The 25,880-nt window shown below is 42.7% G+C and overlaps 1 protein-coding gene across 10 annotated transcripts in view; it reads right to left on the bottom strand.

Moving 5' to 3' along the window:
- Window positions 1-25,880, bottom strand: part of LOC123520139 (disintegrin and metalloproteinase domain-containing protein 11-like) — a 722,595-nt gene that overhangs the window by 201,570 nt on the left and 495,145 nt on the right. For 9 of the 10 annotated variants that reach the window (XM_045282075.1, XM_045282076.1, XM_045282074.1 and 6 more), the window contains exons 3-4: window positions 22,917-23,068; window positions 214-246 (exon numbers count right to left, since the gene is read on the bottom strand). In XM_045282075.1, coding sequence (XP_045138010.1) covers window positions 214-246; window positions 22,917-23,068 — 185 coding nt within the window. The remainder of the gene's footprint in view (window positions 1-213; window positions 247-22,916; window positions 23,069-25,880) is intronic. The other variant, XM_045282071.1, reaches the window with a different exon arrangement.

The raw sequence follows: 25,880 nt of genomic DNA, 5'->3' as shown, positions 1-25,880 counted from the left end.
AGAAAAGGAAAGAAAGGTTACCAGTAAGAGAGTCGACTTGGTAGAGGGGGGAAACAACACTGAACTGGAGGAAGAGGAGGGGAGAGAAAGAAGGGAACTATTGGTGTGTTAGTGGGTGGACTGGATGGGCGGTGGTAGAGGAAGGTAGAGGGAGAGAGACAAAACACAGGACATCAAACAGACACAACGGGAGGAACAGTGAGTGACCTTTACCTTGCCATCGCTCGCATCCTGCCATAACTCCTCCTACAAACGGGAAAAAAAGAGAACATGGAGGTTGGGATAAATAAGTGAGCGGAATTGGACAAGTCAGTAAGGAGAGGGAAGAGGAGGGAGTGCAGGGGAGGAACTGAGAACTCAACTCCCTGCCTGGCAAAGGAATAAGAACTCCATTCACTCCCCTCCATCTCCTCCCCGCCACTCCCAAGTCTTAATCTTAAAAAAAACTCACAGGTACAAATAAATATAAACTCTTTCTTGATTAAACTTTCTTAACACGAATTTACTTTAAGGGATGCTGTGAGTGTGTGTGTGTGTGTGTGTGTGTGTGTGTGTGTGTGTGTGTGTGTGTGTGTGTGTGTGTGTGTGTGTGTGTGTGTGTGTGTGTGTGTGTGTGTGTGTGTGTGTGGCTTTCATCTTCATTCCAGCCTCTTATTATTAGGTTATTAGGTTAACACTATGCAAATAATGGGATAATCAACACTTTTTTTTTTCACCTGGCGCGAGTGAGCAGGTGAAACTCGCTAGATAAGAAGGTGGTGGTGGTGGTGGTGGAGAAGAGAAGGAGGGGGGTAATTACTATGTATGTATGTGTGTGTGTGTGTGTGTGTGTGTGTGTGTGTGTGTGTGTGTGTGTGTGTGCAGCACATTAATGTGTTAGGAAAAATAAATGGAAGAGAAAGTGAAAGATGCACTGCCTGTCTCGCCGACTTACTGGAACAATGAAACACACACACACACACACACACACACACACACACACACACACACACACACACACACACACACACACACACACACACACACACACACACACACACACACACACACACACACACACACACACACACACACACACACACACATACACACACAAACAGTCTAGGTACATTAAATAAATCAAAACATTACGAAAACAGGAAATATATTAGTAATGGACACGAGAGAGAGAGAGAGAGAGAGAGAGAGAGAGAGAGAGAGAGAGAGAGAGAGAGAGAGAGAGAGAGAGAGAGAGAGAGAGAGAGAGAGAGAGAGAGAGAGAGAGAGAGAGAGAGAGAGAGAGAGAGAGAGAGAGAGAGAGAGAGAGAGAGAGAGAGAGAGAGAGAGAGAGAGAGAGAGAGAGAGAGAGAGAGACAGACACACACACACATAACACACAACCAGAGAGGAAGGTGGTCCTGACACACGTAATTTCGCACATCATTTAAATTTTACTTCCTGGAGGCGAGAGGCGGCGGTGACCTACTTGAGAGAGAGAGAGAGAGAGAGAGAGAGAGAGAGAGAGAGAGAGAGAGAGAGAGAGAGAGAGAGAGAGAGAGAGAGAGAGAGAGAGAGAGAGAGAGAGAGAGAGAGAGAGAGAGAGAGAGAGAGAGAGAGAGAGAGAGAGAGAGAGAGAGAGAGAGAGAGAGAGAGAGAGAGAGAGAGAGAGAGAGAGAGAGAGAGAGAGAGATCAGATATAAAAAAAGTCATAAACTCAAACTAATAATTTCTAGATAAGCATTTACAGATACTGATGGGTAAATAGATAGGTAGACAGATGGATAGGTAGATAGATAGATAGACAGATAGATAGATAGATAAATAAGTAAATAGACGGATTAATAGACAAATAGATAACATGAAAAATAAACTGATGGATGGATAGATAGATAGATAAACAGATAAACAGAAGGAAATAGACAAATAGATTTCTCTCACATACGTACAGTCTTCTCTCTCTCTTTCTCTCTCTCTCTCTCTCTCTCTCTCTCTCTCTCTCTCTCTCTCTCTCTCTCTCTCTCTCTCTCTCTCTCCGATGCTTCCTTCTCCCCGCGGCGATTTCCAGACTCCACTACAAGGCTCCCTGATCGTCTAAATAAATAAAAACCATAAGGGTTGGATGGTCTGCCTTTCACCTCAATCTTTTATGCAGGAGGAACACCGTCTGGGGGCCTCTCTTTTCCCTCAATTCGTCCTACCTTTTCCTTTTATTTATTCTACTTCCTTTTGCCTTTTTTAAATCTGAACTATATTTGTACGTTTTTTCTTCGTATAGTGAATTAAAAACAGTTGTGCATAGGAAAGATAAAGAAAATGTGTGTATATATAAAGATATTGCTGTTTTTTTTATATAGAACATGTTACGAGTATATTGGTGAGTTTGATTCGCGTATTCTTGTTACTTATTGAAGGAAGTGGAGGTTAAATGCAGGTAATGTGAATGTATATGTGAGGAAGGCAATGCTGATACTAGTTAAGGGGAGAAGGAGTGTAGGTAGACAGAGAATAGGATGGAAAAAATGTACTGAAGCGTTACACGAATAAACTTAAACTGCAAGAAGAGGAAGCAATGAATAGAAACAGATGGAAGAAGTTAACTCGAGCGGCTGATCCTACTACACTGTGGGAATATGGTCGTATGAAGAAGAAGAAGAAGAAGAAGAAGAAGAAGAAGAAGAAGAAGAAGAAGAAGAAGAAGAAGAAGAAGAAGAAGAAGAAGAAGAAGAAGAAGAAGAAGAAGAAGAAGAAGAAGAAGAAGAAGAAGAAGAAGAAGAAGAAGAAGAAGAAGAAGAAGAAGAAGAAGAAGAATGTTTATGTTCCTGAAATACAAACACAAAGAAGAGAAAGAAAAAATAAAAGCGTTGAAAGATTGATATAAGATGTTATAAGAATGAGGAATAGAAAAAGAAAATGTTATAATGGCAATAATAAATAAAGAAGATGCAGTTTAAACTATTGCTAATAATGGTGGTAGGACTACTACTACTACTACTACTACTACTACTACTACTACTACTACTACTACTACTACTACTACTACTACTACTACTACTACTACTACTACTACTACTATTGCTATGATTTCTTCCTTCTTTTCCTCTCATGTCCTCTACACTTTTCGTCTCCATCCTCCTCCTCCTCCTCCTCTTCCTCCTCCTCTTCCTCCTCCTTCTCCTCCTCCTCCTCCTCCTCCTCCTCCTCCTCCTCCTCCTCCTCCTCCTCCTCCTCCTCCTCCTGCAACTATCGATACTACTACCAACAATAACAACCACACACACAGACACACACACACACACACACACACACACACACACACACACACACACACACACACACACACACACACACACACACACACACACACACACACACACACACACACAACAAACAACAACAACAAAAACAACAACAATAAACAAAAAAACAAACAGATCAATACCAGGAAAGAATACCAACAAAAAAAAAAGGAAAATCAGAAGGAAAGGAGTGGAAGGGATAAGAGAGAGAGAGAGAGAGAGAGAGAGAGAGAGAGAGAGAGAGAGAGAGAGAGAGAGAGATAGAGAGAGAGAGAGAGAGGAGAGGGGTGAGGGGGGAGTGAGTGGCAGAGAAGCAAGGATGATAAAGCATGTGTCTGTTCCACCCGAACTCTCTTACATAATGTTGGTGCTCCCATCCATCACTCCATCCAGAGGCATCCACTAGCACACTTTTCATCTCTCTCTCTCTCTCTCTCTCTCTCTCTCTCTCTCTGCGCATTTTTCCAAACTTGTCTATATTTTCCTTCTTTTCCTTTTTCCAGTAGTTTTGTAGATGTATAACTTTTTCTCTCTCTCTTTGTTGCTTGTTGAGAGAGAGAGAGAGAGAGAGAGAGAGAGAGAGAGAGAGAGAGAGAGAGAGAGAGAGAGAGAGAGAGAGAGAGAGAGAGAGAGAGAGAGAGAGAGAGAGAGAGAGAGAGAGTAATATTTCTACAGATCTACAAAACGGAGACAAATATAAAGACAGAAAAATAGGAAGGAAATAAAGGAAAAAAAGACACAATTTAGTAAAAAGACAAAAGAGATAACAATAAAATAAAACAGTAACTACTACTACTACTACTACTACTACTACTACTACTACTACTACTACTACTACTACTACCACTACTACCAAACAATGAAAACATACCTTGCCCCCTCCAAGTAGTAAGTAAATACGAACACAAACACACGGTCATAACAAAAACAACAAACAGGAGAAAAAAGTCACCACTCAACCCTATTCTATCCCTTTCCCTCACTCCTGACCAACAAAAAAGGTCTCTTTCCCCTCACTTCTTCCTCCCCTATCCCTCCTGCCTTCCCTCTCCTCCTCCCTCTCCCTCTCTCTCCCGCTGCCTCTTTCTCTCTCTCTCTCCCTACCTCTCCCCTCAAACAAGGCCTCGTCCCAACACAAACAGAACCATAACTAAAGTATTTTACAAGGTTTGAAAAATACTGCACATGAAACTGTCTTTAGCAATTACCTTCACCGCTAAATCAGAGAGAGAGAGAGAGAGAGAGAGAGAGAGAGAGAGAGAGAGAGAGAGAGAGAGAGAGAGAGAGAGATTTCTTTTGGGAGGAAAACGACAGGGAGAGACTGAAAAAAAGAGAGAAAAAATGGAGAGGAGAGAAAAATGATAATCTGATCCTAGAAATAGAAACTCTCTCTCTCTCTCTCTCTCTCTCTCTCTCTCTCTCTCTAATGGAAACACAATCTTCAATAAACAGAAATTCATATTACTAAGAGTACATTGATATAAGAGATTAGGAAAGAAGAGGGCGAGGAGGAGGAGGAGGAGGAGGAGGAGGAGGAGGAGGAGGAGGAGGAGGAGGAGGAGGAGGAGGAGGAGGAGGAGGAGAAGAAGGTTACTTTTTAGCATCCTGGTCCAGCACGGTTCACTTTCTCCCTTAATTCGCTTCCTTGTCCTGCAATGGATTTGTTACACGACCTCCGCTACTCCTTCCTTCCTGCCCCTTGCCCAACATCACCCCACCACAACCCACCCCGCCCAGCCCAGCCCCGCCCCGCCCCGCCCCGCCCCACACAGCATAGCCACCCTACTAAAAACGAATAATAATAAAATTCAAAGCTTCAAACACTTACATATACCCACAATAACAACAACAACAACAGAAAATCGAGAGAGAGAGAGAGAGAGAGAGAGAGAGAGAGAGAGAGAGAGAGAGAGTGAGAGTGTGTATGTGTGTATACGTAAACGCCAAACCAAAATCATATTAAGTCAGAAATGCAGGACGGCGTATTTCCTTTAATATTCTCAAACGTGACTAAAAGGAAATGGCATGGGGAGGTACATACATAAGTGGCCATAACAATAACGTGGAGCAGCAGCAGCAGAGGCAGTACGTAGCAAAGGCTTAGCTGCAATAATACTCTAATGCCGTAAGTCTCCCACAATGGTATACTCTCAGAACCAGATGATATTGGCAGCCAAATATACACCAAACACAGCATAGTCCAAATATCTTCGTTCTGTTTGTCACACTGTTTTCAGGAAGGGGAAGGAAGGAGAGGGAAGGAAAGGGAAAGACTGGGATGATGGGAAGGGGAGAGGGAGATGGAAATTGAAGGGAAGGGAGAGGAAAGGGAAGAGATTGGGATTGAGGGGAGGAAAGAAGGAGAGATTGAGATGTAGGGAGGAGGAAAGAAAGACTGAGATGAAGGGAAGGAAAAGGGGAGAGATGAGAGTAGGAAGAAGGTGGAGAAGGAGAAGGGAAGTCTTACCTAATCTAATACAATCGAGCCCAGTCTCATTCAGTCTATCCCAGTCTCCTCCAGTCTAGTTCACTTTTTTTTCCGGCCTCACCCAGTCTAGCTCAGTCTTTCCCAGCCTCACCCAGTCTAGCTCAATTTTTCCCAGCCTCACCCAGTCTAGCTCAGTCTTTCCCAGCCTCACCCAGTCTAGCTCAGTCTTTCCCAGCCTCACCCAGTCTCGCTTACTTTTCCCAGCCTCACCCAGTCTAGCTCAGTTTCCCCAGTCTCGCCCAGCCTCCCATCGTGGTGCGGCGTGAAAACAATGCGGCCCACCGGTAAGGCGTGGCAGTAATGTACGGCAATGGTTCTGGTAGGCAGGGAACTATGCAAACTCGCACCATTGAGTTCCTTCGCTGCACAAGAGGCGGGACGAGAGAGATCCTCCAGTATGGCCGCTTCTGATATTCTTTGACACTGCCTACACGGACACTACACAACACCACACCGACTCTCTCTCTCTCTCTCTCTCTCTCTCTCTCTCTCTCTCTCTCTCTCTGCTTATTTCTTCTCTTCTTTCGTCTTTTGTTGTCTCATCACTTTCTTCGCCCTGTCTTTACTACTAATCTCGTTCTTTCTCTGTATCTTCTTATTTCTCCTTTTCTTATTGTCTGTCTGTCTGTCTGTCTGTCTGTCTGTCTGTCTGTCTGTCTGTCTCTGTCTCTCTCTCTCTCTCAATACGCCATGACTGCACAAAGAGAGAAACGGGAAACGAAATAAAAAAAAAAAAATCACAAAGGCACAAAAAGACAATGAGAAACATAAACCATCTATACATCCACTCACACACCCACACACAACCATACAAGAAAGCGATCACCACAGCCATCCATCCACACCTTTCCACCCACATCCACACACCCGAAAACTGGCAACGCGGGGATCGTTAGAGCAAACAATAGGTCTGAACACAAATTCGCCGACCGTCACATGAAAAATAGGTGAATAAAAGACAAGAGGAATTATATCAACAAGGAGAGGAGAGTAGAGGAATAACAGAGGAGTGGAGGAGAAGGTGGAAAGTGGCGAGTGTGGAGTGGAAAGTAAAGGGACAGGAGAGCACTGGGTTTAAGGGAGTGACGAGAGGTAAGGTTGACCGAGTGAGAGGAAGGGGAAAGGGAGGAGAGAGAGGGGAGAGAGAGTGGGAAATTAAGGAGCAGCAGGAGGATGGGAACGACAACAACGATGAAAACAAGAGTGGGGACGACGAGGAGGACGGGAGAACATTACAGGGAGGAGGAGGAGGAGGAGGAGGAGGAGGAGGAGGAGGAGAGATCGAGGAGGAGGACGAGTTTGCATAATGAAAGAAGGGAGGACAGACAAGGAAGATTGGGGAGCGAGGAGAAGAGAAGAGAGAAAGAAGGAAGAGAACGAGGAGGAAATGGAAGTAAGGATACGAAGAAACACATGAAAACAAAGTAAGATAAAAAAAAGAGAAAATAAAAAAGACAAGGATGACAACAAGGAAGATAAGAAGGAGTAGAAGAAGAAGAAGAAGAAGAAGAAGAAGGATGATGATGATAATGATGATGATGATGATAAGATAGAAGTGGACAATAAAGGAGAGACGGAGAAGAATGAGAAAGAGTTAAGAGGAGGAAAAAAGGCGGGCAATAAAAGAAACGAGGAGGAGGAGGAGGAGGAGAAGGAGGAGGAGGAGGAGGAAGAGGAAGAAGAAGACAAGGAAGAAGTAAAGATGAAAACGAGAAAGAAAATATACAAAAAATAAAACTAAGACAAAAAAAAGAAAAAATATTACAAGATTAAGTGGACGAAAAAAAATGTAAAAAAAAAAAAAAAAAAAATGCGGCAAAAAAGTGGATAGAATGAAGAAAAAAAGGAAGGTAAAATGGTGACAAGAGAGAAGGAGGGAGTGAAGGAAGGAAGTGGTGGTGGTGGTGGTGGTGGTGGTGGTGGTGGTGGTGGCGAGGCAGGAACACAGTGTCGCCATGTGCTGCTGCAAGTTTACGGTCCCTTTCCTGATAAAAGCAACAAAGGCAATGCTCTTCCTGCGATAAGATATTTCCGTCAAACACATCGACTTGACTTTATTCTTTTCCTTCCTTCCTTTCCTTTCCTTTCCTTTCCTTTCCTTCCATTCCAGCCAGCCCCTTGACTCTCTCTCTCTCTCTCTCTCTCTAGTTTCTGTATTTTCTTTCTTTCCACAGATTTTTAATATTTTTCGTATTTTCTGTTCCCTTATGTTCTCTCTCTCTCTCTCTCTCTCTCTCTCTCTCTCTCTCTCTCTCTCTCTCTCTCTACTATTGCAGTGTTCAGCTTGGTTCGGTTTTTTCAGTCATATTGTTTTTTCTTCTCTTTCTTTTTATTAACAATTTTTTCTTTAGGTACATTTTTGTTACTTGCTTTTTGTGCCATTTTCTTCTTACCTTTTTCCTTTTTTCTACATTTTCCTCTTTTTCTTTTCTAATTTCCCAACTCCTACTTCGCGCCATCCTTTTCATTCCTTACACACACACACACACACACACACACACACACACACACACACACACACACACACACACACACACACACAAGCCAAACATCTACGTAACTTATTCATTTATTATTTGTTGTTGTTTTTTTCCATATATTTCTCAACGTGCATTTTTCCTTTCCATTCTTTTTTTCCTTTTCATGTCACAACTATTCTCCTCCTCCTCCTCCTCCTCTTCTTCTTCTTCTTCTTCTTCTTCTTCTTCTTCTTCTTCTTCTTCTTCTTCCTCCTCCTCCTCCTCCTCCTCCTCCTCCTCCTCCTTCTCCTCCTCCTCCTCCTCCTCCTCCTCCTCCTCTTCCTCTTTTTTTCCTTTTGGGCGATAAATGAACTGCATTTTGAGAACACGAAGGTTTAGCGACGGTACACATCTAATTCTGCCCATGTGTGTGTGTGTGTGTGTGTGTGTGTGTGTGTGTGTGTGTGTGTGTGTGTGTGTGTGTGTGTGTGTGTGTGTGTGTGTGTGTGTGTGTGTGTGTGTGTGTTGCATAATTTGGTTTCAACTATACATACTTGGAATATTTTTTTCCTCCTTTTGTTTGTCATGAAGTGATAAAAAGCTAATAAGTAGTTTTCATGTTTTATTTTTCTCTCTCTCTCTCTCTCTCTCTCTCTCTCTCTCTCTCTCTCTCTCTTATTACATTTTTCTTCTTTATTTTTCTTCTTTGTGTGTCCATATCTCTTTCTGTCTTTTGTCTTGATGTCTGTCTCCATTATCTTTCTTTGTATCTATTTTTTTCATTTGTCTGTCTGTCTGTATGTCTGTCTGCCTGTCTGTTTCAATAAATCTAATGGAATTTTATACACCAAAGATCCTCCGGCAGTCTTCCCTTGCAGTCATCAAATCCCAATGACCAAAGAAGCATTTAATCCGCCTCTCCTTCCTCGTTACGCCGACAGTCAGGTAAAACACAGAGCCAACTTGATCCGTTCTTCTTTCACTTCTAATCCTTCTGTTCCCCCACCTAACCATTCTTCTTCTTCTTCTTCTACTTCTTCTTTTTTTTCTTTTTCTCTTCTTCTTCTTCCTTATTTATTCCCAGTGCTTATGTCATGTTCTTGATTTATCCTCCTTCACTTTCATCCTTTGTCGTGATTTGTGTAGTGTTCACATATTTCTTTTACTTTGTTTTGTTTTGTACCGTTTATTTTCGTTCTCTTTACTGTGTTTCTATTAATTGCGTACTTGAGCTTCCATATCTATTTACATGTATTTCTTCTCTGTATCAACGCTTTTTTTATGTCCTCTTCCCTTTTGCAGTGTTACCATAATTCAATTTCAATAACTACACATTTCTTTGTTGTTTCGAGTCAATACACACGCTGACGGTCATTTCTGTGGAGGATCGAGGGAGTAATTTGCATTTGTTCTTATGATATTTCTTGAGTCTTCTTAGTGAAGGCATCAACTAGTGGAGAACTCATGCTTTGCTCCCGTTTTGTCTCAGCTTTCTATCTGTTTATGTTTTCCTAATCTCCTGTGGTGTTTAGATGGCAGGGCGAGAGAGGAGGAGGAAGATGCGAGTGATCAAGGCTGGGAAGGTGAAATAAGGCAAAACAAGGGAGGAGGAATAGGGCGAGGCACGGACTGAAGGTAATAGGTTCAATAAGTTAGGTGGTTATTGTTGTGTTTGACGTAGCGTGGGCCAGCGAGAAGGATAAATCGGTGGGATAAAGAGGATATAGTAAGGCAAGGCATGGTAGTGTGAGGGCATTGCTGCGTGAGGCTGCGGGAAGAAAGCTAAGGGCACTCTCATAGGCTCTTCAAAAAGGCTTTACTCTCTCGTCACTATCTTCAAAGGCCACAAAAATGGTCAGTCGTGTTCTCAAGAGTGTTTCTCCAGTTTTTAATGTAGAAATATTGTTTATCCCTTCAGTACCATGACGCGTTTTCATATTCATTCTGCTTACAATTTGGTGACTTTATACAGTTTTAGAATCTTATGTGGGGATTCAAACAGTGAAGATTGTGGCCATTAATCTTCTGACCTCCATAGACTCTTTCTAATGTCAATAAAATCATCAAATCATACCCAAAAACTTAAGGTAAAAATGAATCCCAGTACTGAAGGGATTAATTTGCCACTAGAAATATTAAAAGAAATATCCTAAAAAAATGTATCTTTATCCAGAGTCTTGAATGCAGTGGAGGTGTGCAGCAGCAGTGCTTCAGAATGTGGTTCGTAGTGAGGCAGGGAGTGAGTGAGTGAGTGAGGAGGGGCAGCGTGAGGATGAGAGGAAAGTAGGGACAAACGCGCCCTTTCCCTCCCCCGCCCTTTCTCTCTCTCTCTCTCTCTCTCTCTCTCTCTCTCTCTCTCTCTCTCTCTCTCTCTCTCTCTCATACTGTCGCTACTTACTCTTCACAATTTTCACTCCCCTTAAGCACTTTTTTTTCCTGTTTTTCGCTTTCTCGTTCACTTCTCTTACTTCTCCCTATCATTTTTTTTCCTCGTCTTCATCTCTCTCTCTCTCTCTCTCTCTCTCTCTCTCTCTCTCTCTCTCTCTCTCTCTCACATTCTCGTATCCTTTTCCTTCTCGCTTCCCGCCATTTCCTCTCTGTCGCTCCGCCTTCTCAAACGCATGAATACTCCCCGGAAAACGCAATTTGGGATTCCAGATTCGATTTATAGGTTAGACGAAAATATTCTTCAATCTGAACACGAGAGTCTGTGGATCACGATTATAGGCCGAGTGACGGGAGTGATGGAAGAGATGGGGCGATAGAGGGATGGGGATGATGGGCAGTACTGAGAAATAATAAGGCGTCACAGTGCTTAACCCCATTCAATACTGGAAGACATTTTTACCGTGAGATTTCTATACGATTTTATTGACATTAGGAAGGGTCTATGGAGATCAGAAGATTAATGGCCAGTCTTCACTATCTTAATCCCCCACATAAGTTTCTGAAGCTGTATGAAGTCACCAAATAGTAAGCAGAATGAATATAGAAGCGCGTCATAGTACTCAAGGGGTTAATCTTCATGTATTCTATCAAGACAGATGCTTTCATAATAAATCCAGTCAACCCTTTCAGTATTGCGACGCATTTTTACCATGAGTTTTGGATGTGATTAGACGATTTTATTTACACTAGCAAGGTTCTATGGAGGTCAGAAGGTTAATAGTTCAGAATATTCTCAAATTTTATCCCCACATGAGTTTCTGAAGCTGTATAAAATCGCTAAATGATAAATAGAATAAATAGGAATACGTGTCATGGCACTAAAGGTCTTAATCTTAAATAAAAAATCATATCAAAATCACAGGACTCGAAACAAACTGGCGAGGTGAAGGAAGGATGGTTACACGGGGTCCTTGAGAGGTGTCACGCCGCTAGCTTCCTCAGCAAAAAGGACTTCTCTTCTCCCCTTTCTTAATTTTTACTGCCACATCACGGTTATTAAGAAAAGTAGTGAATTAATGACCCGTATCCCTCGCCTCGTACAGTTCCTCGCCCTATCAAGCTCTTCATCCTCCTCTGCTCTGTCCTGCCATGATATTTTCCCTCAATTTTCTTACCGGTCCGCTGCAAACTGAATGATTATCTTGCGCTAACTTAATACAGCCTCACTTATCAATGATTCTGGTGTTAGAAGAATTCTAGTTTCTTTTCTCATTGCGACGAAAGCCTCCTCGAGCGACATGTTCCGAAGAGTAGAGGCAAAAGGCAAAACTAATCACGACAAAGCTGCATTTATTCTCACTGCAAGACGGAATGACCAGCACGCCCACGAGAGACGCCCAAGCCTGTAGTTGATCACTGTGCCCTTAGGAAACCACGCGACTCTTAACTCGGGGCAGTGAAGGCAGCTTTTCTCCGTCCCTGCAACACCTGACCGTCAAATGGCCACACAAATCTGGAGCCATTCCTCACCTGCCTCCCTGCCGCCCACCTGGTGTCACCTGCAATCATGTCAACAAATCGCGGGGAAGCACGCCATCCCTCACTCGTCGCCACCTCTGGGCACGACACCCGCGAGGAATGCCGTGTGTGCGGGGTATGAGACGCGCTTAACCTGACTGACTTATTGGCTCAATTAAAGGTGCAGCTAGAAAGGGATACGTCAGAACGCACGCCGCAGCAGCCAAGTTTCTGTGGGTCTTGTTTTCTGGGGAGGAGAATAACTAAGAACTGCTGCAATGGCTGGGCTTCCTTCTTTCAGAGTGACCTTGTGTGTGTGTGTGTGTGTGTGTGTGTGTGTGTGTGTGTGTGTGTGTGTGTGTGTGTGTGTGTGTGTGTGTGTGTGTGTGTGTGTGTGTGTGTGTGTGTGTGTGTGTGTGTGTGTGTGTGTGTGGTCCGTGCACTATACTCAGCCTTGTTATGCCTCCTGCCTTACAGTAGCAGTCACCTTCCTTTGATACACTTCTGAGTTACTGGTAGCAGACAGTTTCCAGGCGCCACCTCACTCCTGGCTGCTCCCCGTGACGCCACGTACAATGTGCTTTTCTTGTAGGAGTTTTTCACTGTTGACAGACGCAATCCAGAAAACTCTATTCAGATATTTCACGCGACCTTAACGTTTAGAATACTCTGGCTTTCATAGAGTCCCAAAGTTCTTACAAATTACTTCCCGTTGGAGGTTTGGGCGCTGCCTCGTGCTGTCTGTCTGGTCTATCTGGTCTGTCTTCATCTCACCACTCATGTTAGAGAAAGTGTGCTTTCATTCCACTTCCTTCGGACAAAGGTGGTCTCGAATATCTAAATCATCCTGCAAGCTTCCTTCAGGATACTCATTTTAAGAAGGTTATCAACACACTCCTTAGCAGTCAACATCAATCACGTGAAAACCTTCCATGGCATTCCATTATAGCAATGCTCATCTCATCTGATCGTTTGCCTTTCACTTTCATTAAATACATGAATACTTTCCCTCCCACACAACTGGACACGTGAGTTAGACGGCCATTCACACCAAAACACTTGCACAATCACAGTCACACGTCAAGTAACCTACCATGACTCACCACACTCACTTCCACTGTGTTCCCTTAATCCTCTGTCCTCTGAGCTGACAGTCCCCTTACAAAACCTGACAGCTGATACATTGGAAAGAGATCAGAGGAGTTAAGATTGAGGAAGATTGAGGAAAGCACTAAGCACAATGGAAGTAGAAACAGAAGGACCTAATAATTACGATGAAATGTGTTCCAGTGTGTGGGATAAGTGAAAGGAGATAGAGAATACTAAGGGGAGTTTATTCCGACATGTTTTGTTTATCACTTCTTCAGGAAATCTAACCGAGAATAAATTTGTTTCGTAGTCCCTGTGCTTCTCTTATCTCCTTTCTCTCAATTTGCCACAATGTTTTAACTTCTCTTAATGTATATTTCTACCCAAAGTAACTGACGATGTAACTTACGCATCGCAATGAATCTTACGCTGCGAATGGTGAGTCTTCGACATTCATAACTTCTTTAAAAAACTTGCCTTTTATTTCTAGTGGTTTTGAAAATTCTCACTGTAGACGGTGTATGGTCTAAATGGTGAGGTGGCGTGGGGTGCGCGGCGGCGTGAGCGGCAGGGCTCCATAACACCCACTCACGGCTCAAAGTTCCCACAGACCTACATTTGAGTCGAACTTTCTCTGCACCCACAGCCGCCAAACGCCGATGAACTCTGCACGATTTCCCTCCAAACTATCTGAATATTACCCCCTCAATGCTCCAAAGTGTGGCCGCCGCGCGCTGTCCAACACCATCACCACTACTACTGCCACCACCACCACCACCACCACCACCATCAACACCATCGCACCGCCGCCATTACCATTCACAAAATACTCAGTTTAATAGTTTGCTTAGAAGACAAAGGTAAATGGCATTTTGCTTTACCTTTTCTTCTTTTAATGTGTTAAGGAGTCAATTTAGAGAGATTACACACAAAAAAATACTGCAAGTAATTCCTCTCGCTACCTTCATGTTTCTATCAACAACTCAGCCTGACAAGTAGATAAATAGCTAGTCTTCTTAACAACACATTCACTACGGCCGTTCTTGTTCCTATCGGCACAAGGGTTAGTCTTCAGTTGAGTCACATTTAGACGGCTAGCGAGCATTGCGTGATGGCGATGACTGGTGATGCAGAATGTGGTGGCAGTGATGACGCACGACAGGTTTTCCGAGATTAATAAAACATTTCTTTAATATGTTTTTTTTTCACAGCTAAAGTATCAGACTAAAAATATGTAATGAACTGTCTTAAGGCTGAGAATGTATGAGAAAGGTCTCTCTCTCTCTCTCTCTCTCTCTCTCTCTCTCTCTCTCTCTCTCTCTCCAAGGAAGCTATAAAGATTGCTTGCTTGATTGATACAGGTGACCACAACAGCGTGTCATAAGGGGCTGTGAGACACCTCCATGCAAGGCCATGTGTCCATCTGGTGTGGTGTCCCCAGCAGTGCGAGGAAACAGACGAGGCGTGACACTAACAGGCAACACCACTACCAACACCACTAACGCCAGTAACCCTTGCTCTCTCCTCCGCTACTCTGCCTCCACGGACCAACTTTCCTTACCAGTGTTCACTACGCCAGATGTTCCTCTTTAACCCCAACACACCACCCTAACTCACCCACCTTCCTCCACTCTTCCTCCTCCACCGCCTCCACCGCCATCCCGCATACCTCTCCATGTCCCTCCCCGGCAATCTCTCTCCTTGTTCTATTTATAACTAATTCCAGTAGGTAGCGACTCTCTCTCTCTCAGTCGCTTTCTTTAAGGTACGATGATTGGTTCAAAACACCACAAAAGGTTAACTTTTGCTCTCCAGCCACCAACTACTCTTCACATACATTAAAACTGCCATAAAACTGCCACCAGCCCTCAAGAAGCCTTCCTTCACTTGCTGCCCATTAGAAAAACGCACCGATTATTCACAGGTAAGTGCACTCCCTCCCCACTTCTTTATTCTGTATTATTTATGTTCCCTTCCCGCAGCAACACGCACACACCTGCCCTCCAGCCCTTCCCAGACCCTGGCGTGTGGCCATAAAGATACACACACACACACACACACACACACACACACACACACACACACACACACACACACACACACACACACACACACACACTTAAATGAATATATATATATATATATATATATATATATATATATATATATATATATATATCAAAATATGTGTCTGTCAATAAACCCGTGAGCTAAACGAACATAAACAATCAATTGACTGGCAAATTTTTAATGTCCATCCGGTATCAGAGCAATATTACTAAACTGCATTTTTCTGAGCCCAGTTGCAAAAAAATCATCATAACTGTTATTTAATAAAAGTGTACAGGGCCGGCAGTCGCTAATCTGCTCTGATGCAGCAATCGGGCTGGAATAAAATCCCGTGGGGCTGCACGCCCTCACTCCTGCACTGAGCTTTGCCACCAGCGTGGCGCCTCGGGGGCCGAGCAGCGCAGGCAACACAAGCAACACAGGTGACGACTCACTGCCTCACCACGAAACAAGTGTCCCGCAGCCTCCACCTGACAGATCATCCATCACCATTTTGCGGTGGAGGCTTCTTTCTTTTCCGTGAAGCTTTCATGTCCCACTTTTCTTCCTTGTCGCAGGTTGCCGCAACGCAATAACATTTTACATCAGTCTCAGGAGTGTCATGTGACGCGGCGGGGGCTTGCTTCATCGGTGTCTGGGTGTGCAGTACTCAGCAAAGCTGTGCAGGGAGGCAGGAGGGTGTGGCGCGGCAGCCTTTGCAGCTAGGACTCCTCAAAAGGAACGCCTCGGTACTCATCGCCATGTCACTACTTATTACAAACACCCTTGTAGGGCCGAAGAGATCATCAGCATCTTCTTATTCTATTGTGGCCACTTGTATCGCGATTATAACATAAAACGTCTGCAGAACACACACACACACACACACACACACTCTCTCTCTCTTTCTCTCCGTCACCCACGGAGCTTATTTATTCCCAACTGTCTGGGAGAAATTACCTCCCGAGTTCTCTCATCTCTCACAGTCTATTTATATCCACCTGGAGAAAGACCAACCCACTCCCAGACATATATCTCTCCTGAATCCCATATTGCTTCAATTTCTTAACAAAACTAATCGACCCCATTTTGGTGCCCTACCCCAAATTTGTCAGGGCCTTTATGAAATCCATTTGAGCCTCATGAAGCACGATTCGCGGCTGAATTTCCCCGTAAAGGCGATGGATGGAGGCTTCCGTCTGACACGGAAGCCTGGGAGTCCTTGGCGGGCGTCAGGAGAGTCCCGGCCCCGTACTGGCTTTTTCCCTCCACCATTAAATAATTTTCTTTTCCTTTTTCCTGGGGATTTTTCTTTTACAATTTATAAATCGCGTGGTAAAGAAGGACTTAGATGAAATTTGAGGCGATTCTCATTTCCACTTTTCATTCTTCGAGCAATCTGTTTCGCGTGCCTCATTTCTCCAGGTCCAAAACTTCCTTCCTCAGCAAATAATCACCTCTCTCTCTCTCTCTCTCTCTCTCTCTCTCCTTCCCGCTACACTGCCAGATTGTATTTACGTCTGAATAAACTTGATCATCGTCCCTTTCCCTTCCCTCCACAGGTTTACCTCCTCCTCCTCCTCCTCCTTCTCCTCTTCCTCCTGGGTTTCTTATTCCCTTTCTCACCTCAGGAGGATTTGTGATTACGGAACCATTTTGATCCTGGAGGGCCGCGCTGCCGCCGCCACTCTTCCCGCGAGGCCCAGAGTCGGGAATTAAGTGCCGAGGCGAAAACAGAACCAGAACGCGGAGTAGATCGTCTTGGGTCGCCTCGCTAGAGTCAAGTATTTCTGAGACTCTTTTGAAATTTAGGCTTACAAGGAATTACATCATGTCTGAGCTTGTTCCGTAAAAAATGATAAGGTAAAGTAAGGTAAGGTAAGGTAAGGTTAAGTAAGGTTATGTAAGATGGTCTGGTTGAAGGGAAAACACATGCGCCGACTTTTATCTCATCTGACTTAGTTTATTCTTCTTTTTATAACTACAGGCGGCGTGGCGTGTATGTAAGTGTTGGTGCACAGAAGCAGGAAGCTTTGGCTGGGAAGGTGTGATGATTATCTTTCTTACACTGACAACACCACATCACATTCCTAATCATTACTAAGCATTTCATCGTTATGTGTCGTGTATTTATCAGACTGAATGTTGCTGTACAGAAGCGGGTTATTGTTTTTCCTTTATATACGAGGGGAAAACTGGCTAAGGGCAACAAAAAACGATTAAACAAAAAAGTCCACTGAAATGCCACTACCAGAACAGGATCAAGAGAGTTACCCAAAAGAACAGAATAAATATCTTGAAACCTCCTTTTAAAATGAGTTCAGGTCCCAGGTAGATGGAAATACAGAAGCAGGCGGGGAATGTGTAATGGTTATCCGACTTACAACGACAGGAGTAGATACCACATTCCTCAACATTCCGTGGTCGTGTCTCTTCCATTCCTGAGGGTGAGGTGAATGTTGTAGAGAGACAGGACGGCTTGACTGAAAATGTATAATGATCGTCCAACTCTGACACGACTCGACACGATATTCCTAAACATTGCAAGGTCCTATCTCTTACATTCATCAAGGTGTTTAGTGGTTCCCTGGCAAGCACAGTTAGATGATACGAGTAGAAACAACGTCAGGGAAGCGCCGGTATAAAGGCCAAGCTTCCCGAACTACACCTGACCTGGCCTGAGTGAAAGTTATTGGATTTTCAAGGATGTTTCTATTGTGACTACGCACCATCAGTAATCAAAACACCCATGATAACGTAACCTATCTGTGTAAGCTTTGAAAACAGTTTATGTGGGATGACACAGCGTTAAAGATTACAAGCATAAGTCTGGTAGGGATATAATAAGCCAACAGATGAATACAAATACCGCACGAGAGAGAGAAGAGAGAGAGAGAGAGAGAGAGAGAGAGAGAGAGAGAGAGAGAGAGAGAGAGAGAGAGATAATGATGTTAAGCGGAAAATTAGACTGAGATAAACACTAGAGTGAATAAAAATAAAGAAAAGAAAAAAAATATTGTCAGTATTATAAAGACGAGAATTATATACACAACTACCATAGAGAGAAAAAAAGATAAATAAAAATGTATCGGCAATAAGACGAAAAAATAACTGAAATAAATACATGGGGATAGAAAAACTCCCTCACTAGGTCTATTTTTAGGCTACACAAATGTTATTGAAATAGGTCTTAGCGGTACGAGATTAAATTTAGGCTGTGGTAAATAAGATGAGAACTGGCTTCAGGTGAGGGCGATGCAGCACACCTAACCCGCAGTGGGAAGGGATGGTAGTAATCCTGGTGTAGCGAATGACGGAGGCGAGGTAAATGTAGAAGCTAACGTGATTACCGAGGACTGCAGCAGAGGGAAGGTGGAGATAGTACGCAGCTGTTTCGCCTTCAGTCTAAGCTAAAAGAAACCTCCCTTTGTCCTTTTTACTTAGATGTCTAGAGGTAAATGTTGTGGTGCTGAGTGGTACTGGCGCTTCGGAATGGCTCAATAGTATTCATGAATTACTTTTTTCCCCCTCATGTTTATTTTTTTCCCGCATTTTTAGTCTTTATAATAGTAAATGTTGTGGTGTTCAAGTGTTGCGGTATGGAAGTGTGACACTGAAAACCGTTTCGATTCGTTATAATGGTTCATCTGTACATATTGATTTTTATACTCAACAAGATTTATTATATTTTCTTTGTCTTTTTCTCACATTTCTATAAGCAGTGAATATCCTGGTACTGAGGTGCAACAAATCAGCTGCTGCTTCAACTTATAACGGTTCAGTTGTTTTGTATACGTCTGTATTGTGTCTTCTGTCTTCAAAGTTTATTCTTTCCTTATATTTCCACGTCACTGACAGTAAATGTGGTGTGTAAGTAAGCTTTATAAACCAACTTACTATTAACTATTGCCTCCATTTACTTCGCCTTCCGCAGAAACTACAATTTCCCTTTCAGCTCCTTCCGACAAGTGTGGCAGTGCACGTTTCAGTAAAAAAAAAAAAAAAATAAAATAAAATAAAATAAAAACAGCAACGCTCTATTGACTGACGAATTCACTGGCGCTGTCTGCTTCTGTCTCCATTCTTTATTTTCTCAAGCTTTACTACCTTCTGCGCCACCACGAAAACACCACGACACGCTCAGCATCGCCCGTGCACGCTGGGAACACGAACCCTGTCTGGCCTCATTGTTCTCGTAGTGGGGGGAGGGGTGGGCGGAGGGAGAGCAGTGGAGGGGTGCGTCAGGAGGGGAAGGGTGAAGGTAGAGCAACTCGGGATTGGGGAGAGGGACTGGGGTGAAGGACGAGGAGTAGCGAGAAAGGAAAGGAAAACGGTGGTGTGGGTTGGGGTGAGTGGGGCGTGGCATGAGCTGAGAAGGACGGGGTGTCATGGGTGAGGAAGGAGTGGGTGCAGGCGTGGGAGGTGGGGAAGGGGGGATATGTGGGGAGGAGGCCATGTATCACGCTGCAGTGACACACCAACGCAGCAAAACACCCACGGCAAACTTTACTCTTAATTTCCATTTTGTAAGCAGTTTGTCCTTGGCAGCTTGGAGAGCGAGATGCTGCAGCTACGACAGCGACAATGGCGAGAAGAACTGAAGGAAAGCAGAAGCGATAACAACAGGGCCACAAACAACAGCTAAAAGGGCAGTGCGAAAAAAAAAAAAACACAACAAATTTAATGATGAGGTGAAGCAGAAAAAGCAAACAAACGTGCATGTAACCACACTGAGGGACGATTCAACTGTATGAGGAAATTTAATATGTGCCTTAATTAGTAAACATCGCCATGAAATTAACACACACACACACACACACACACACACACACACACACACCACCAGTAACCTTTAATACCTCACTAGAAATCATTACTATTCTGACCTACCTACAATTCTGAACTTTGAGATGGCGCTACTGGGTGTGCTAGAGGCAGTAATCACACACTTACATTACTATCACTACGGATCATAGCTTCCTCCCTCTCTCCCTCTTTTGACCCTCTCCTAAAGGCACAAGGGGGCGTGGTAAAGGCCTCCCTCTACTAAGTCACAACGCGGGGAAGTGCTGAACTCATCCCATTTCTTTCTTTACTGCCTGGGTCCGCGAAGATACATACAGAGGTCGAATAATAGTTTACCCTCACTTCCAATACGTTTTCTCTTTCTCTCTCGAGTTCTTTGACAGTCTCATTATGAAAAGTGATGGATTCTTAACGTATCAGAGGACTTGGAATTGAGAGAGAACGTTAATGAAGCGAAGGGAAAAAATGTTACTTGATTTCTAACCGTGTGTACAGCGAGGGTAGTGGTCAGATGGGGAGTGACAGGGGAGTGAAGGCAGTAGTGGAGTGTGGTGAAGGGAAGTGTGGTGTGTAAGAGTTCAATGTTTCTAGTGAGTGTTCGAGTGTCTGTGATGGTTTTCAACGGGTTCACATTATACCTGGTTTCACACACACACACACACACACACACACACACACGAAAAAGTAAAGGCAGCATAATTGTATTCTCACGCGGTATAAAAAATTACGTATATAAACAACAATACATAGATTAAAAAAAAGAGAAAAAATCATAACGAACAAAGTATAATTAGGAGTTCACTATTCACACACTAAACCCTCTCTCTCTCTCTCTCTCTCTCTCTCTGTAGTAATCTGTGACGTTGCCATGCGAGATACGAGACCTGTTTCCGGCCTCTGTCTTTGGGCCACAGACTCTTTTGCAGTTTGTGACGATTTTTCATTGATCATAGAGTGGGGGAGGGAAGGAAGTTCTCCGGCTTTACGAGCATGGAGCGAGGCCAGCAGAGAGAGAGAGAGAGAGAGAGAGAGAGAGAGAGAGAGAGAGAGAGAGAGAGAGAGAGAGAGAGTATATTTCTTTCTAGGGAAACATCAGAGGAAAAAAAATCAATGGGAAAGCTTGGAGGAAATGAAAAGACAAAGGACAGGAAAAGAAAACAAAGCCAGAGAGTGAAGAAAATGAAGCAGAAGAAGAAAAATAAAGAACATAAAATAAAAAAGAACGACTAGATCAAATACGAAATATGATAAATAAGGAGAAGAGAAAATGCAATCACCACACACACTTACACACAAACAAACTAACATTTTCATCGCACTTCATTTTTGAAAACACCCAAAAATCTAGAAAAAAATGAGAAAAAAAAACCCTCACAGACATGACAGTGCACCAACTATATCAAAAACAATAGAGAAACCAGAAATAAAAAGAAAGATAACAGAACATAACACGCATCCTTTTCATATGCCACCAAGAACGCATCACTTATTTTTGTCCATATGCATACGTAAGAAACACATCCCATAGAATAACATGAAAAAAGGGAAAATTCTCACAGCACACACTGAAATATAAACACGTGAAGAGGAAAGACATGTGGACGAGACGAAGGCGTACTGGAAGAAAGGAATAGAAAAAAAGTGATAGAACATAAGGGAAAGAGAGTAAAAAAGAATGAAGTTAAAGAAAAGGTATAAGGAAATAAGAGGAGAGGAGAGGAGAGGGGGAGAGCAAGAGCGAGAAGGAGAGAGAGAGAGAAGAGTAAGTAAAAAAAAAAAAACAGGAACTTTCCTAGACACATAAAACAGAAAAAAAAAAACAAAACAAAGATATATCGGGAAGAAAGAAGAGTGAGGGGAATACAGGAAAGAAATACAGACCCTGAGGCAGGAAGGAGGAAAAAGAGAGGGAAAAAGGAAATAAGAGGCGTGAAGGGAAGAAGGGAGAGAGGAGGAGGAAAAACAAAAACGGTAAACGAAGGAAAACAGAAGGAAAAACTGAGGGAAAAAAGGAAACAAGAAGGCGCAAGAGAACAAAATATGAGGGAAAAATGAAAGGGGATGTTATGGAAGAGAGAGAGAGAGAGAGAGAGAGAGAGAGAGAGAGAGAGAGAGAGAGAGAGAGAGAGAGAGAGAGAGAGAGAGAGAGAGAGAGAGAGAGAGAGAGAGAGAGAGAGAGAGAGAGAGAGAGAGAGAGAGAGAGACACACACACACACACACACACACACACACACACACACACACACACACACACACACACACACACACACACACACACACATATATATATATATATATATATATATATATATATATATATATATATATATATATATATATATATATATATATATATATATATATACATACTACTTACACGTTATAATAAAACTATTCATAAAAACAAACTGACAAATTGGAAAAAAAGAAAGAAAGAAGTAAAAAAGGTAAAAATGAGAAAGGCAGGAGAGGAAAGAAGCAGAACGGAAAAGAACAAGAGCCAGAATGGAAGGTGAAATAAAAGAAAAAGGAAAATGAAAAAAAAGAGGAAAAACGAAGATGACTGGCAGAGAGAGAGAGAGAGAGAGAGAGAGAGAGAGAGAGAGAGAGAGAGAGAGAGAGAGAGAGAGAGAGAGAGAGAGAGAGAGAGAGAGAGAGAGAGAGAGAGAGAGAGAGAGCCCAATAGACCAAATGAAACATAGAAAAGCACTAAAGGAAAAGAATAACCAGCAAGAAGATACAAGAAGAGAGAAACAGGAGGCAAGACGAAGAGGACAGAGGAAGGAGAGGAAGGAAAGGAAAGGAGACAAGGAAGGAGGAGAGGGTTTGGCTGAGATTCTTACGTTAATCTTGCTGGCGTCCCGGGTGGAGATGCCCTGGGACTTGCCGTGTCTCTGCAGCTGCACCGGGTATGTGATCTGGTAGTACTGTGACTCCACAGACTTCACGAATTGCCGGTTCTCCACGTGTTCGTTTAGCAGGCGCCGCACTTCGCCTGCAACAAGGAGAAGGGAGAAAAGACGGACATTAACGTGAAGAGGACAGGCAAAGGTAAAAAATGAATTAAGTCTATGGATTATGACCATGTGGGTATCAAATGTTTCGTTGTTAGATTAGGAAGATTAGATTAAAGTAAGACAGACTGATAAATCAATAAATATATATAGATAGGCAGACAAACAGGATGATGGCTAGATAAGCAAACAGACAGACAGACATAGACTAATAAATTGCCCCTACAGTTAGATTAGTATGAAAAAAAGACTGTTGTATAGATAGATTGATAAATAGATTAGTAGGCAGACAAAATAGGATGATAGATATATAATTAGATAAATAGATAGACAGACATACAGACAGACAAATAGACTAATAAATTGCTCCCCTACTGTTAGATTAGGAAGATTAGATTAAAGTAAGAAGACAGATTGATTGATGGATTGATAATTAGATAAGTAGGGAGACAAACAGGATGATAGATAGATAGACAGACAGACAGACAGACAGAGAGAGAAAGACACAAATAGGTAGATAGACAACCAGAAAAAAAAAAAACAGACAAGGCCAGACAAATAGGCAGAAACAGGTTCCCAGACACATACACAGGCAAAGAGACAGACTGACAGACAGAGAGGTAAGACACAAGACAGTCACTTTCTTATCGCTACAATAAAAGGCAAAACAGTTCCATTACCTAATTCCTACACAATTTCTCTCTCTCTCTCTCTCTCTCTCTCTCTCTCTCTCTCTCTCTCTCTCTCCACGTGACTGATCTTCCTTTCTTTCGCCTGGCATTCCTTATCTCCTCGCTCCTGTATTCCATTCTCTCTCTCTCTCTCTCTCTCTCTCTCTCCGTTCCTCACTCCCTCGCTATCTTTCTCTCCGTCTCTCTCTCTTTCTTTCCAAAGCGAGTCTCATCTCTTTTAAGCGTAAGAAATCAAGATAATGACCTACATGAACAATTGGGGGAAGTACTGTACTCTCTCTCTCTCTCTCTCTCTCTCTCTCTCTCTCTCTCTCTCTCTCTCTCCTCTATTTCTTCGAACTCGAGCAACGCGGTAGGAATAAGGAATGAGGAGCAAAGGAAAATGAAGACTAATAGAGAGAGGAAAAGAAAGTGAATGAAATGAAGAGAAAAAGCTGCGGAACGAGAGAGAGAGAGAGAGAGAGAGAGAGAGAGAGAGAGAGAGAGTGTGTGTGTGTGTGTGTGTGTGAACCCTGATAAAGAAAAAGGAGGATAGAGGGTGGAATGTGGAAGATGGTGTTCCGAAGAGATTCTGAAATATAATACTGAAGTTTTGAATATTACAGCAACACTTTATACCATTGAAAGGGAGAAAGGAAGGAAGGAAGGAAGGAAGGAAGGAAGGAAGGAAGGAAGGAAGGAAGGAAGGAAGGAAGGAAGGAAGGAAAGAAAGAAGGAAGGAAGGAGAGAAAGGAAAGGAGGAATAAAGGAAGACAAATAAGAAGATAAACTGAAAAATAAATATACAAGGTGGAGATAGATTCTGAAAGATAACACTGTAGTTTCAAATATTACAGTGAGAATCTAAATTGTTATAAAGAAAAGAAGGAAAGAATAAAAGAAAAGGAAGAAAGAAAGGAAGAAAGAAAGAGAAAAGGAAAGAAAGAAAGAAAGATGAAATGAACGAATGAAGAAAATAATGAACGAATTTAGTGAGACAAAGAAAGAATGAAGACGGTAACAAAGGAAAGAAAAAAGGACAGAATGAAAGAAAGAAGGAAAGAAAGAAGGAAGGAATGAAGGAACACTGTAATTTCACATATTTGAGTAAGGCTCTAAATTGTTATAAAGGAAAAGGGAAGGATAGAAAAAAAAAAGGAAAGGAAAGGAAAGGAAAGAAAGGAAGATATGAATGAATGAAGGAAATAATGAATGAACGAATTTAACGGAAAATAAAAGAAAGACAATAAAGATAGAGGACAGAGGAGACAACTGAATGAAAAAAAAGAAGGAAAGAAGGAAGGAAGAAAGGAAGGAATGAAAGAAAGTAAGCTTATCAAGAACCACACCACGAATCAATTGGCTTTTCCTCAAGAGAACCACGACAGCAGCATCACCACCCTTATCACCACCACCACAATCATCATCATCATCAGCAGCAGCAGCGAGAAAGAAGAGTCACAGATAAAATGGATCCCTTCTTGAGTCCAAAGTAGGTTTTCTCCCCCATTTGAGCTGCAATTACTCTTCTTCTCTCCCTGTCCCGCCTTCCGCCTATACCCTCTCTCTCTCTCTCTCTCTCTCTCTCTCTCTCTGCTGTCGGGAGTTACCTTGTTAGACGCAGAATCTTCTCAAAGGAACTCCCGTCATGTCCCGCTTGCCTTATACTCATGTACGTATTCGTGTGTGTGTGTGTGTGTGTGTGTGTGTGTGTGTGTGTGTGTGTGTGTGTGTGTGTGTGTTATAAGAGTAACTATTTAGAGCTATTTTTTGTCACAGATCAGTATCAAACATAAGTTATATAGTATAGTTAAAAGTCATTGTTTTGGTTGGGTTGAGAGAGAGAGAGAGAGAGAGAGAGAGAGAGAGAGAGAGAGAGAGAGAGAGAGAGAGAGAGAGAGAGAGAGAGAGAGAGAGAGAGAGAGAGAGAGAGAGAGAGAGAGAGAGAGAGAGAGAGAATTACATCTAAAAGTCTTGATAGATTTGCCTTTAATTTTGATACTGATAAGAATAAACTAAGATAAAATTAATAAGTTATATAAAAAAAGAAAACAATAGATAAATATACATTACTGAATTACATGTATCAGTTACGTATCGTTAATTCACTCATATCAACACA

This window comes from Portunus trituberculatus, chromosome 46 (genome assembly GCF_017591435.1).
Source record: "Portunus trituberculatus isolate SZX2019 chromosome 46, ASM1759143v1, whole genome shotgun sequence".
Taxonomy (NCBI): Eukaryota; Metazoa; Arthropoda; class Malacostraca; order Decapoda; family Portunidae; genus Portunus; species Portunus trituberculatus.
Note: the sequence above shows the minus strand (reverse complement) of the source record. Positions and strands in the feature narration are given on the sequence as shown.